Source organism: Oxyura jamaicensis, chromosome 4 (assembly GCF_011077185.1).
Source record: "Oxyura jamaicensis isolate SHBP4307 breed ruddy duck chromosome 4, BPBGC_Ojam_1.0, whole genome shotgun sequence".
Classification (NCBI taxonomy): domain Eukaryota; kingdom Metazoa; phylum Chordata; class Aves; order Anseriformes; family Anatidae; genus Oxyura; species Oxyura jamaicensis.
Window position 1 is genome coordinate 54,804,612 of NC_048896.1, and position 15,224 is coordinate 54,819,835.

The window sequence follows — 15,224 nt, forward strand, 5'->3', positions numbered from 1 at the left end:
GTGGCAAGGTTTTGGTAGCAGGGGGCCATAGGGGTGGCTTCTGTGAGAAGGATCTAGAAGCTGCCCCATGTTTGGTAAAGGCCCCCCTGGTGACCAGAGCTGAGCCAATAAGTGATGTTGTTTTGTGCCTCTGTGAGAGCATATTTAAGACAGGGAAAAAAAAACAAAACACTGCGCCACACAGCAGCTGGGAGAGTGAGGAACAGCCTTGCAGGCGCCAAGGTCAGTGAAGAAGGAGGGGGAGAGGTGCTGGAGCAGAAGTCCCCTGCGGCCTGTGGTGAGGCCCATGGTGAAGCAGGCTGTCCCCCTGCAGCCCATGGAGTACCACGGTGGAGCAGGGTTCCACGCTGCAGCCTGTGGAGGAGACCATGGTGGAGCAGGTGGCCCTGCACCGATGGAGACTGCGGCCTGTGGAAGACCCCTGCCGGAGCAGATTCCGGGCTGGACCTGCAGCCTGTGGAGAGGAGACCACGCAGGAGCTGCTGCCCGTGGGGGACCCAGGTTGGAACAGTTTGCTCCTGAAGGATGGACCCCGTGGTACGGACCCATATCTGGAGCAGTTCTTGAAGAGCTGCTGCCTGTGGGAAGCCCACGCTGGATCAGTTCAGCAAGGACTGCATCCCGTGGGAGGGACCCCAGCACAGGGGACGAGAGTGACTGAGAAGGAGTGGTGGCGAAGAATTTCTATAGACTGACTATAACCCCTGTTCCCCTGTGCCGCTTGGGGGGAGGAGGTGGAAGAGGGTGGATGGGGGGGGGGGGGGGAAGCTGCTTTTAGTTTCTTTCCTTTGTTTCTCACTTCTCTAGCTCGTTAGTAATAGGCAATAAATCTTACTGTCTCGGTATGCTGAGTCTGTTTTGCCTGTCACGATAATTACTGCGCGATCTCCTCATCCTTATCTCAACCCTTGAGCGCCTTTCATCATATTTTCTCCCTGTTCCTCTTTGAGGAGGGGGAGTGAGAGAGTGGTTGTGGTGGAGCTTGGCTGCCCACCTGAGTAAAACCACCACAGGGGGGTGGGAGGTGGGGAAAGGAAGCCTTTAAAGCTATTTTCTAGGCAGTAGTAAGGTCCTTTACATGATATACTAAATGTTGTTCTTCATATGTGGCAGTAGGCAAGGTGCGAGACTGAGTGATTACTTGAGCAGTATAAGTCACAGGTTAGTGATTCCAGATGAACTTGTGAAGTTCAGGAAATGGACCATGGATACATGTGGCAATAACCAGTTTCTTCCAAATAAAGGACTAAATGATTTATTCAATTTTTCCTTTCCTATTTTTAAGAAGTATCTCAAGGAAGACTGGTTGGCTCTAGCCTCTGAACTTGGATACTAGAAAAACTTGTGTGTGTGCTAGGGCAGAAAATGAAATTGTAGTGTTAGCCTTTAAATTAACAGGGTCTGTTTCCATTTCTCTTGGAAACAAAAACTTCCTAAAACCCCACAAATGAAACAATAACTAATTCTGTATTCACGTAAAGAATGATACAAGTAATGTAACTTAAGAATGTTTCCAGCGTACATCCTATTTTTAGTCAGACAACTTTTTGCATGTATGTGGAACCTCATATTTATAAGATTTAAATATTGAATCTATGATAGTTTATAGAGTATATGATTTATACAAGTTTGAGGTCAAAGAATTAAAACTTCTATATGAACAAATATAATCCTTTAGTTTTCCCATCAGCCTTAAAATATGTCAACTAACTTGTTTGCTTGTTTTTTTTAATTAGAAATGACTACCCCAAACAAGACACCACCTGGTGCTGATCCAAAGCAATTGGAGAGGACTGGTACTGTTAGAGAAATAGGATCACAAGCAGTTTGGTCACTTTCGTCTTGTAAACCAGGTAGAATCACAATGTATGATTCTATGTAAATTATTCTTAGAAAATATGTGTTATGTTTTGATAAGAAGTGTACATGCAGAGTGTAGCAGTAGAACTGCTGTAATGTAAATTGTTAGGAGTGCGTCACTACAAAAAATTTTGCCTATTTTGTTTGATGCAATTTGAAAGAGATATAACCATATTAGAAATCCTAAAATGAAGCATTAGCAAAACAGAGCTTTTGTTGATTTTAAACTAAACTGTTTTTTACTTGTTCAGTGAACAAACTGAACTGTGTAAGCACTGTGTATTTGTTTTTGTAGTTTGGCATTTTGACCAAGTAAGTATCTTTGATTTCAAGTCAGACAAACAATCCATGCAGTTAGCCAGTTTAAATATTCCATCCAGACTTTGTGTACCTCTCTAAAATCCTGCAAGTAAAATGAAGCCATTGTAAATGTTGCTGAGATACCATTAGTGATAGTTTACACCTAGTCAAAATATCTGCAAATCTGTTCTTTTCATTTGAAGTGGTTGAGCTGCTATTTCAGAAACATCTGTTGAGTGTTGATCTGATACCTAGCTGCAGCCTAGTGTCAGTAATCATTTTATACTGCAGCATTGCACTCGGGCTGGTCTGATGTCCTGGTGTCTCTTATTTGAAGAAAAACATCATATGGCTCCATCACTTCCAACAGAACAAAGATTTCCTATTGAAGATAAAACTGCCTCTGCTAAATTAAAACTGCAGCTTTTGAGGGCAGTTATTACTGATGTGATTAGTAGAAGGGTAGGTAATGAGGGAATGGAAAAATAAATGTTCAGAGTTGTTTCTTTAAATGTGACAGCTTTTATGAATATTAGTCTTGGCAACTATTGCTTCTTCTAACTACTAACGTAAAAAATATTCCAAGAAATGGCTTGTAAAAAGAAAAAGTTATATTTGCTAAATTTTTGTAATAATTGAATAATTTGTTATTGGTAGTTGGGTATGTGTTGTACAAGATGATCTTGAAAGTCTTTTCCAACCTTAATGAGTCTATGATTTTCATTTAGTTCATTAGTTCAATTATAGAACAGGTAGAAATTGTAAAGCATTGTTCTTGCAATTATGGATTATTTCTTACCATTTGGAATTCCAGGACATGTTGAATGGTAACCACCACCCCGTAGACATCAATAGGAGATAGAACATAAAGACACTGTAGCACTGAGTTTTTATTTACAGATTCCCGTTTTTGTTCTGTCACAAGTACAACTTGAATATTTAGAAATATTTCTTTGTTATAGTTTAAAGTATGTGTTTTAGTTTGTAAAAGCTATAAAAAAAAAAAAGTCTGTGATAAAGAATATTCAGGACTATCACCTTTTCTTTTTCTTAGGATTTGGAGTGGATCAGTTAAGAGATGATAATCTAGAAACTTACTGGCAGTCAGATGGATCACAGCCTCATTTGGTGAACATCCAGTTTAGGTATTAAAAATTACTCTGTATGGGTTAGAATGTTTTGCTTAACTTTGTGTTGATGACTGTTCACCAAGACTGGAACTTGGGAAGTGCAGGGACTCCTGGACTAGTCCTGTGTTACCTTAAAGTGTTTATGAAAAAGTTTTTTTTGAAATTGTTATGGCTACTGAACCCCTAAATGAGCAACAAAAAGGAATCTTTAGTTGTAGACCATTTGTAGCAGTTTCACCTTTACCTATATAAGATGACATTTGAACCTTGACTTTTTCTGTCATAGACTGTAATTTGAAGGGTAGATGACTGCGTTTGAAGTAGTCCTGTATTTAGCAACTGATTGTCTGAGAAACCTTTTCCTGTTTTATTCTGCCGTGACTGACAAGATTGGCTTTTTGAGTCACCATGAGGATTCTTTTGGTACAGTAGTAGAGCCCATATTTGATAAGCGAAGCATATGTTTCATCATTTGTAAGTGCTTATTTGGCATTTTGACCTTTTGCTGTAGTTCTTGGTATAATGCAAGTTCAGAAGACAAGTGAAGAATAACGGTGAAAATTTACTGTGTGCGCGTTATCTAATGTGTGAAGAAAAATCTGTTGATTTAACAACAAGGTTCTTATAAATCAGTAGGTGCACTTTTGTATTAAGTTTTAAAACATTCAAATTTTATTAGAAAATAACAACAAACTATTCCCAAATGGTTTTCTTTGGGATGCTTACATCATTTCTTTTTCTTCTTGCAGGAGAAAAACAACAGTGAAGACATTATGTATTTATGCAGACTATAAATCTGATGAAAGTTACACTCCAAGCAAAATCTCTGTCAGAGTAGGAAATAACTTTCATAATCTCCAGGAAATCCGGGTAGGTCAATGGTATTTCACTCTCTTAAAGTAGTCCTCTGTACTTAGGACATTTGATGCGTGAAATGTTTTTGGAGGTGAGAAGGCATTGTTATTGGAGGAAATAACTGGGTTGATTTTGGTTTTTGCTTCTATTTTCTTATTTTGTAAAATTGTTAGATTGGTTTCTGTTTTTGTCAGGCATTAATTACCAACGTGGTTATAACAGGGTTCATGTGTGGATCCAGTAATTGAATCAAGAGTGGGATTTTGCAGAATAGAATTCTTAAGAATTAGTGTCTGAAAAGCCTATGCTTGGAACAATGCAACAAAAGGGAGACTCAGCTTCTAAATACTTGAAATTTTAGACTTTAAAGGTGGTGGGAAGCATTAATTCAATTTTTTTCATGAATTTAAAAGTACGAACTTTAGTTATGGCTCTGGATGGTGCGTAACTATCTTTAGAGTCAGTCTGGAGTTAGATTTAATTTCTGGGAGGCTGCATTTATTCTCATTAACTAGTAATGTCTGTCTCAAAGCTCATTTTGAGGCCCTGGCAACAAGAAATTGCAGGGCAACTCCTCATCATCAGTTATGCAAAGTTTTCTTTATATTCTATTAGGTAAAGAATCTTTAAGTGAGAATCTGTTACGTATTTCCTGGTAGTTGACTCTAGCTACTGTTGATGGTGGGGCTAGGTAAATGGCAATGTTAACTCTTCCAAAATAATATATAAAGCAAACAATTCCCAATTTGAATTGAAAGCTTAATTACAACTAAAGAGTTGTATATTACAATTAGATATATACATAAATGATGTTTTATTTTTGAGTATTGTTTTTGATCTTTCTCACAGCTTTCTTATAGCGGGCAGTCGCTGAGATACACAAATTTTTGGGAAGTGTACAATATTTTTGTCTTAACAGTAAGATGCAAAACCCAACTTCTACTCAGTAGGTGTGGTATTTGATGCTATAATATTTTAATCATTAACATTATTTTTATTTACAAGATATAATAGTCAACATTGTTTTTCCATGATGATGCTTCTAGCCAGAAGAAAATTTCTTTGAAGGAAAAACTAAGATCAGATACGAGTTGCTTTAACTGTTTAGTTTTATTTGTATACTAGCCTTTTGTAAATAGTAAAAGCAGATTTCAAATAATTCATTATCTTTATGGGAGTTTGCCTTTACTCATGAGCAAGTATATTTTGATAATTTTGAGTTACAGTAACATCATGTTTCATCCTCCTCATCTCTGGAGTTCAGCTGCTACTGGCAGCTGTATTGTGAAGGTTTAGCATACCTCCCTTATATGGCAGGTATTACAATAACAGAAGGATCATCAATAAGTAGAAAAAGGAGGTGTTAAATAGTGGTCTGAATTTGGACTTACCTGCTTTTTGTTTACCTTCTTGTTTTTCTGTGTTTGAAGTCCCTACAAGAACAACTTGTAAGTAGAAGGCTGTAGATGCAGTGTGGAAAGAAAGCTTAAGGTGCCTTCACTATGTTGGCAGTCTATTTCCTTTCTCAGATATGTGCTGTTTTTTCAAGTTTTGGGTAATTGCTTTTATCCTAAATCTTAAATGGAAGAGCCTTGCACTCTTTTGCAGTATTCTTCTGATATGAAATGACACTACTTGAAGTGTCTTTCTTCAACTGCATATTCTGTCTTTTTAATCTTAATTACATCATAGCTGTTTGGGAGTTTGACTATGTCTAACAGTAAAAACAGTATTATCTTTTTCTCCGTAGTCTATAGGTCTGTTTTGCGAGTGTCCACTAGATGTCATTGTTGTCCTTAATTATCAGTTTCTGTTGTTTTTTTTTGCTTGTAGTCTACTCTTCTAATAATTAAATGTCTTTTTATAATAATGTTTATTGCAGCATTCTGTGTGTAGCCTCAATGACATAAGTTTCTTATAAAGTGGTGAACTTCCACTCTAAGGGTGTATGTGTTAAAAACCTATATAAACAATAAAATGTATTTGTAGAATAATTTTGAACTTGTGCTGTTCATTATGAACATTAGTCTTCTGCAATTTCTCAGGAAATATTTCTTCGTTTTTTTTCTCACTGAACACAGAATTCTGTACAAGATGTGTTTGGTTAAAAAAGCAAACTTGTACATGAAATGTTTCGTAGGTCTTATAGTATATTAATGGGGCTGTAATATGTTTCATGAGAGCAGTAATTGTTATGCATACCACGTGCTCGTATGCTTTTTTACTTTAAAACTGAGAAGAGTATGTGGTCAAGCTTCTTACTAATGAGGTGCAATACTTCTGATGCTGTAAAATACTGAAGACTGATTCTCTGGCCACTCTAATTTTAAATATTGCTATCAGTTTTGAGATTTTCTAATGTGCTTGATATTCAGAATGTATTTTTAATTTTTTTCTTTAATCTAGAAACTTTTTCTTCAGCTTTTCTGACACACAGGTTATTAAAGCAGGGTGAACCATTATGAGCTATTCACAGAGATCTACTTAATTACACAATGATTCAGTTGGCTTCAGGAATGATTGACAGGGTTGGAAATCCAACTAAATCATTTTATATTTTTCATGCTTGCCAACTCATAGTGTCTAAAGAAAGTCCTGTGATGCCTCCATGTGTTCTTTTCCAAGTAGTCTACTTTTTGAAACAATGCCATGTGCTGTTAGGATAGGTATAATTAATAATATAACAGTAGCTTGAGTTTGTGTTCTGGTATGTAAGAATGTACTTTTTTGGAACCTAAAATGAAATTATTTTCTCAATAAAGAGAAACAAGTCATTTGTAGCCTGTTCTATAGGTGAGAACAATCCTTGTGATCTGGCAGTATTATACCTTTGTTTGACTGGAGGTACTGCAGTTGAGATGTGTGTACAGTAAGCCCTCTCTGACTTAAAGTGCCTTTTTATCACAACTGTCAAGTTTGGAGAGCAAATATTTTCTTTTTTTTTTTTTCTTTTTTTTTTCCTATTTTAAGAGTTCTGCAATGTAATGGTGCAAGAAGTTTGTATGGACAAGATAGAGGTTTTTTTTTTTTTAAACAGGCTTCAGTATGTGAGATAAGTTGTCATACTTTTTCATCATATGAAAATAACCTGCTGTAAAGCAAGTGAATTAAAAGCTTGCTGTAGGAAATTGCAGGTCGCCAAATGGTTGCCTTTATACCTCTCCCAAGGCATTTAGGTCATCTGCAGTTAAGCTTACCGTAAAAATATTATGTTATAATAGTAAGATAAAGTAGAATTTCAGATTATATTTTCCTATTAGTTTCAATGGTTTCTGCTGTCAGCCCGTAGTGTAGAGACTTAAGTTATCTCACTATGCTGCGTGAACTCTTAGTGCCAATTCTATGTCGTTTGTTGTAAATTATACTTTGGGGAGATGTTGGATAGACTTGGAGAGTAGTTACTTCTCACATCCTCTCAAACTTGAGAAGCTGCTAGTGTTTAGTCCCAAAATTAAAGTTGCTGTAGGAGGCAGAACCCCTCTAAAAACAAGCAAAGTTGTAGTGTGCATTACAGAAGACTCAACAATAGAATACGGTGTACGTGTCTTGGCAGTAACTAGAGATGCAATTGCAAAGGTATAATTTGTTTCCTATTCCAGTAAGAGTTCTCTTCCAGCATTCTTTTGGGGCTTTTTGTGATTTCTGATTTGGAAGACTTGCTTTTTCATTTAGTTTGTGTAGTTCAGAGAGAACAGAAAGATTTGTGATAGGCCCATACCATTCCTAGTGCGTGGTGTTGCTATGTGTACTGTTTTTCAAATTACATAAGGACAGTAGTAACATGGTGGATAAGACATAATAATGTTTGGGTTTGAAAGGAAATGATCAGAAATCCTCCTGTGAAGAATAGCAGACCATGAATATGCTTTGTTTATGCAGTAGGACAAGTCTGCACACAGGGTAAGGTCCTGAGTTTGTGTAATATCAGTAAGCAAGATCCTTGCTTGTTATTTGCCTGTTCTGGAAACCATCCAGGCAGAAGCAATGCTGCTAGAACAGGGTAACTCCTGTGGTTAACAACTGTTAGGGGTATCCAGGGATCTGTCGCTGGCAAGTGATGCATAACCTTATGTGGGATGAAGATGTGTTGTCCCTGGCAGCGCTACCTAGCAGGCTTTGTATCAAACAATGATACCAAGTATTAAATGTTGCTTTAACTCTGTTGTTGTCCCCTTTTTTCCTGGAACAAAAGCACACTTAACCTTTTCATCAAGACTCAGTTCTGGAGATGACTTTGCAATATCCTTGCTGGCAACAGTGTGGGTCTCCTGCTTTTTGTCAGACAGTATAGCTGTCTCTTTTTGAATAGCTGTTTATTTTGTTTTCAGCTTGTTTTCTGACCCTTTTGGTTTTGATTCGTGTTTTGTAACTGGCTGCTCCTCACCCCATAGCAAGCACAGCCATATCCCTGGTGCTGTGGTATTTTGGCCAAGCACCACGGACAGGGGCGCTTCTTTACTGATTTCAAACATTCTGTGCTAGAGCAAGGAATTGTCAACCTGGAGAATGCTCAAGCTGGGGGAGCTTTTCTCAAAGATAGTTAAGGAAATTTGGACCTTTATTGTAATCTTGTTACTCTACAGTGTCTACTGATTGTAGTGAGGAGGTTGGACTCCTCTAGATGAAGTTCGGAATTTCTGAAATTCACATGTTCCAATCTTAGCCTGTTCTCTGTATGTGATCTAAATAGATATTGAGAAACAAGAAGATGTGAACTTGTCATAGCAGTGCTGCAAACTAATGAATTAAGGAAGTGTACTCTTTCTGAGTTTCTGGTCAGACATCTCTAATGTGCATTTTAAATAACTTTTCTCTGAAGATGGAATGTAGAGCTGATAATTGCTTTTTATTTATATTCCTCACTAAGTTTCAAGTACTTTGACTAGAAACTCTTCCTCCATATTCTTTTTTTCCCATGTAAGAAAAGATGCAGTGCCAACCCCCAATTATTCCTTGAGTTCAAAATTTCGCTTAAAAATACTCAGCTTTCAGAAAACTACACCTGATGCTAAGAAAATACTAGGTTTTACTTTAATAGAATTTCAAATGTAGTCTTTCTTGTCTGTCTCTAGGAGGTTGGGTCAGTAGATGAAGTCATCACACCAGATTGTTCATTTTGATTGTTATCTAGCTGTTTTACTAATTGGGTATGGATTTACTTCACCAGGATGCAGACAGTATCTCCTGCTAACATTTGCAATTAACGAGTACTGGAAGTTTTCAAAGCAGAGGAGTAGAATGATACACTGGTATTTGCAGTTTATTAAGCCTTGTGATTGTTGCCAAGGGGAGGGGGTCAAATTCAGGAAACAGGCCTATTCCTGCTGATGCAGCTGGTGCTCCTTGTGCCCACCTTCTGAGAGAGGATGTTTTGCCAGTGTGGGATGTTTGTGTGAATCCTTCTTTACAGGAGAAAGGCTAATTTAATAATTTAACATCACTGATCCCTGCAGATGTCATTTCCTGTAGAGATGATATGAACTACTCATTGTTCTTATGCTTTTGGAAATCAACTAGTATACACTTCAAACTTTGGAAGCTATAGAAAGGATGGCAGTTGTTTTGCTCCTTATGTCCTGGAATGGTAATATATTGGAACAGAGCTTCCCATGCAATTGTGAGAAATGCAGTTATTAAAAAAATATTTTGTAGATATGAATTTTGTGTACAGTGAGATAAGATCCACACTAGTTCTATCATCTCTGAAGAATGGAGACTCTTCTAGCCCCACAGCATAAAATCATTCAATATTTTTCTTTGCATTGAAATGATATTTTAAAAGAGAAACATCACTTCTGATGGGTCCTAGAATTTCAAAAACAAACAAAAAACCCTAAACATTGGTTATTATGCTGTGGTGTATGTTGCATATAGAAATGTATTTTTCTTGTTTTTTATACCAGTGTTCAAAAATGAATCTTTATGAAGGGACCTTTTCCTGTCTACAGAGGGACTCAATCAGGAAAGGGTATGTTAAAGAGGCCCTGTATTTTTAGTACTGTCAGTCTGACTTTACCTACTGAAGGAGAGGAAAAGCCATGTCAAAGAAAGTGGCAACAGCTCTATAGAAGGCAGGAACTTGATGAAGTACAGAGCTTTCCTTAAGGGAGCTCAAATATATAAAGCCTAGGAATTTGAAAGCATCTCCTGGGATTATAACCTTTGTCGTGATTATTCGATCTAAGTTCCATCATGCAAAAGGAATTAGAAAATGCATGTGATTTTTCATGTAAAAGTAAAAGAATTTCTCTCTCTCCACTGCAGAGAGAAAAGGCAAGATAACTCTACTAATCATATTGACATTACACAGCAGAGTGTAAATGATTAATACGTGGTTTGTAGTGACTAATTAAATTGTTACATCTCTTTTTGGTTCATGGAGTTCAAGTAGGAGGATTTTAAGGGAATTCTTAAAGCTTGTTGTTCAGGTGTTCTAATTTTGGAATGATTTTTCTGGTATGGATAGTGTAAAACTCTACTTTACAAATGTGCATCATCAATGTGTGCAAACCATCCTCTAATCCAATGGGGGAATTTTTCTTAGACTTTCATGCAAGTGTTCTCCAGTGTATCCTAGTCATAATACTATAAACAAATTGTAGTCCTACCTCTGGCAGATGGAAACAGTTTGCAGATAGTGTCCTGTATTTGCTGTGGGTGCGAATGAGAGTTAGATAACCGATCTTTCTAAATTAGTATTTTTACAGTTATCTGAATTTAAAAAAAAAAAGTGATAAAATTGTGGCTTGATAGCAAGTATAGGATAGCATAGAAAACTGCAAATTTAGATTTCTTCAGTGCTTTTGAAGTAACATGATAATACTGGTGTAGAATGGTAATAGTGAATGGTATTAGTCATTTTGAAGAAACATTGATTTATTTGTAGTCTGTACAGATACTCTATGCTGTTGAACCAATATCCCAAGTTAAAGTCCCCATCAAATTGTGCCTTCATTGTCTGGGTGATGTTTGAGGACTAACTGTAAGAGGGAACTGAGGTATAAGACAAGATTCCAGTGTGCAATGTGGTTTTGATCCCAACAGGTAAGCATAGATGCAACCATAGTACAGTGTCTTGACTCTGTATCCTGATCTCCAACCCCTTGCTCACATAGCAATGAAGCATTGAAGCATGTTAAATCAGACTTCCTAAAGAGACTTCCTAGTTAACACTGTTCTCCCACTTATACTGCGAAATTGCAGGCTGAAGATATGCTAATACTTATGTTTTCATGTGAATTTGTATGCTTTTCACAGAAACTGATTTGATAATAAGTTTGTAGCTGACTGAAACTCGTAATTGTGATGTTCATTGAGACCAGATTACTTGAGAAGGCTTGGTAGTTTTGTTTACATCAATTAGTTCTGTCTAGAATTGGTTTGCAGTGGTATAATTTACATCTGCCTAAAAGAACCCAAGGTAAAGCACCATACACACTCATTTATAAAGTTCCTTCCTCTGTTAAAGCAAAATAGAGCACTCCCCCTTCCTGGGCTTAAAACCTCTTCTCACTTGTTCATCAGTTTCAGTAAGGCCTTTGTTATATTGACTCAACTTTTTTCGGTAATGTTTTTCTGAAAAACTATTTGTTTTCAGTGATGCTTTAACATGGATGTTAGATATTAGAGGTTTAATATACTGTGTATACATCTGTGTTATTCACCAAGGTTGTTGCTTTATAGAATATGTATTTCCTTGGAATGGAATATGTATTTCCTTGATCATTCTGGGGATTGTCTCCTGTTCTCTGGAGTTCCCAGATAGTTTCAGTAGGCTGTTCAACTCTTGTAGTGAACTGAATAACATCCAAACTGGAAGAACAGAGCCATGAAAGATTGCCAGTTTTCCATGATAGTTATCCTCTTCTTGATACCCATGAAGGATTTGTTCAGGGAAAACCTGAATAACGAACAGTTTACTACTAATGGACTATCCTCTTTACTGTGCCTAGTTAGTACAAATGAAGAATCTCTACTTTGCAAGAAACAAATTGCGTATGTGAATGTAATACTAAAAGGTCTATGAGACTAAGGTCTATTACTCTTCATCTTCACACACTTAGCTGGCAGCATGGCCACACTGCTGACCTACAGAAATTCTAGATACAACTGTGGAACAGTCATCTTTTTATTTCCCCCCTCCTTCTGCAGCTGATTTCCCCCCATTTCCCTCCTCCTGTACACACACACCTTAGACCTTCTGTTGTGCTGGTGACTTTTGTGAAAGCATTTTATGTAGCCTTTAACCCTTCATGCTACATATAGCATCTCTTTGTTTCTTTTAAACCACTACTTTACTTTTTTTTCCTTTTAATTCTTGGATAGAGCAGAGAGGCTGATCTGTCTCTTTGACTGCATTAACAAATTTTAGGAGCTTCTAGGGAGATCTATCAAGTATCTGTGTTCTTTAGGTCCTAGGAATTAGTCCAAATGTGTATATTTAGGTACAATATATCATATATATTTAAAACAGTAGCCCCCCCTCCCTTCATTCCGTGAAATTCAAGCTGTAATCAAACTTATGTGCTATCAGGCTGAGGGGAGAAAAGCATGTTTTTCTTTCACATGCCCAAAATGTAGTGAAAATCCCTGTGGACAGTTGTGTTTACAAGGGTAACTGTCTGCATTCAATTGTGGGTTATAAAAGTGCTTGCTTGAATAAATAGACTGAGCTATCAGACAGAACAACCAATAGTTCGTTGGACTAATTGACCTTGTCAGTGGAATAGAAACACTTGCAAATAAAATGCCCATTGCCAGCAAAGTTGCAATGAAAACCCCTGAAGAAACTGTGTATATCCTCTAACTATCTTGGAATGCAATGATTCAAACAGCAGACATGCGGGGGGGATGGGGGGAGGCATCATTAACTAAGAAAGTTTTATATACCAACATTTTTAGTGATCCCTTTCATACCATGAGGTTATATGCATTCATAAAATCATTAAGTAGTTCACTTTCTCTATTCAGAATTGTTTTCCAACAATTGTTGTTACTTTTACCATATCTCGAGTCCGCTTGTATTACTTGTTTTGCTGGTCTGCTTTTATTATAAAGTACCCTTTTCAGAAAAGGCAAAGATGTTTGGCTAGTAACCACAGCATGTTGTAATGAGGGTGGAGTATGTTTGTCATTCTACAGTAATAGCTGACTTACATAAATGCCAGTGTCTATAACCACTCATACTGTGGCAGTTTATCTTTTTGAATATATTCAAATTGTGTAACAATGGAAAAGAATCACAGTAAATAGCAGGATATCTGACTTTCCAATTGAAAGTATGCTAGAACTGTTATTTTACTTTACCAGTGATGAGTCATGTATCTCTTTATAAAAAAAAAAATCACTCTAGAAACAAATCTTCGCAAGTGAATTAGTCCTAGATCCAACATTTCCTTTGAATTTGGATAATGTCACACAGGTGGAAGTAGAATTATTAAAAAAAAAAAAAGGAAACAAAAAAACACAACAGTGGAAGACCTAACAGGTTTCACTGTGTACTACAAAAAGATTACTTTGGTTAGAAAACAAAATGGGAAAGATGGCATTTGAGAAACAAGTCTGAAAAACAGTCTAGTTAGCTGCTAAATAAACTTTAGAGATGAAGGTTTAAAAAAAGCACCAAGATTTGTAAAAAGGGGGATAGTGTATTTCACCTTAAGTAAGGGACAATGTGTAATAAGGGATTTTGTGGTTTTACAGCTCGGTGCATGTGTTTGAAAGCTGTTCTCTCAGCAACGTGGGTGGCAGGTTATGCTACCATATAATGTATTGTAGTTGGCTCTCCACACTTGTCAGGGTTAGCGTTCAACCATTCGGAAAATTTTCCCATTGTTCTGTCATGTGAACCAAGGCTAGTGTTGAATTCCCAATAACCTTCTGCAGGAAAAAGAGGTTTAATTAGAAAGTTTGAAATTTGATTACTTCTGTTATTGTCTTAATGTACTTTACGATAACTTAGGTGTTTATCTGCAAATGTGATCATTTTTTTCTCAGAAATCTGAAAAAACAAACTTAACACTGTACCGCAGTTGCTTCAACACTGTTTTAAAAGAAAACTTGTATACCCAATTCTGCCTTTCTTCAGCATTAACACTCTATTTCCATCTTAAACATGTTTGCTTTAGATGGATCATAGCTTTTGGCAGCTACCGCATTTTTAGCAAATAATACTGTTTCTAGTAAGAGTTGCAAAAAAAAAATCTTTGTGTGAGGTCCTTGTAAACTGAACCTTGGGAACGTTATGTTATTTCTGTATTTTCCCTTCTTTTGTGCTTCTTCTCTATTTGTGACATGGTTATAAATTACATCATTTGAACCAGAGAATTAAAAGCCTTTTATTTAGTGATTTCAGTAATTTAAAAGAGAGAATGTTTGTTATACATGTATTTTTTCTTTTTACCTGTTATTTCAGAGCCTGGCACACAGAAATAAGCAATTATGGTATTGAAATTCCATTGTGCCAGCACCTCCAGGGCATAATCCAAAAAAAAAAAAAAAAAAAAAAGAAAAAAATCGCCTGCTGGGTTGTATGCAGTATGCTTGTGTGAACATCAGTGTCTGCTGTTCGCACATCATTTTTTACTGAAAGTTCCTGTTGGAATAAAGGTTCTGTGTTTGGAGAGTGCACTTTATTTGATATCTGTTGGTCAACAGTTTTTCAAAGTTTGTAGGCATTTGTGATTACAGTTACCAATGTAGGCTCACAAGATACTTTTTGCAGATAGTCATTAATGCTTCAGAATTAAGAAAAGCAGATACTAGGTCCTGGCAATATAAATGAGTATAGCAAGAAAGCTTGATGCTCTTCACAACTACATTTAAACATTCTGTTTGGAGACGGGACATGGACAGGTGGGTGGAGGGGTAGATGACAGCATGACGGAAAAGACTCAAATAATTAACCTGCTTCAATATTTTAACCCTTTTAGTTCTTCTTCCCCCCCCCCCCCCCCTTTTTTTTTTAATCCAAGAGTGTTGGCTAGTTGACATTTTAAAGTAGTATGTGTACATCTAGCATTACAGCTCGGATGGGTTTGGGTGTTCAGGATCAGGTAGAATTGCCTTCTTGATGCCGGA

At 36.8% G+C, this 15,224-nt stretch overlaps 1 protein-coding gene across 6 annotated transcripts in view; it reads left to right on the forward strand.

The window, feature by feature from the left end:
* ANAPC10 (anaphase promoting complex subunit 10) overlaps nt 1-15,224 on the forward strand; it is a 176,571-nt gene that overhangs the window by 4,944 nt on the left and 156,403 nt on the right. For 5 of the 6 annotated variants that reach the window (XR_004750318.1, XR_004750316.1, XR_004750317.1 and 2 more), the window contains exons 2-4: nt 1,737-1,853; nt 3,215-3,305; nt 4,040-4,160. Coding sequence is in view for 3 of the 6 variants with exons in the window: in XM_035324542.1 (XP_035180433.1) it covers nt 1,739-1,853; nt 3,215-3,305; nt 4,040-4,160 (327 nt within the window). In the remaining 3 variants the exon portion in view is untranslated. Of the gene's footprint in view, nt 1-1,736; nt 1,854-3,214; nt 3,306-4,039; nt 4,161-4,814; nt 4,820-13,514; nt 15,073-15,224 lie in introns of those variants that run through there. The other variant, XM_035324541.1, reaches the window with a different exon arrangement.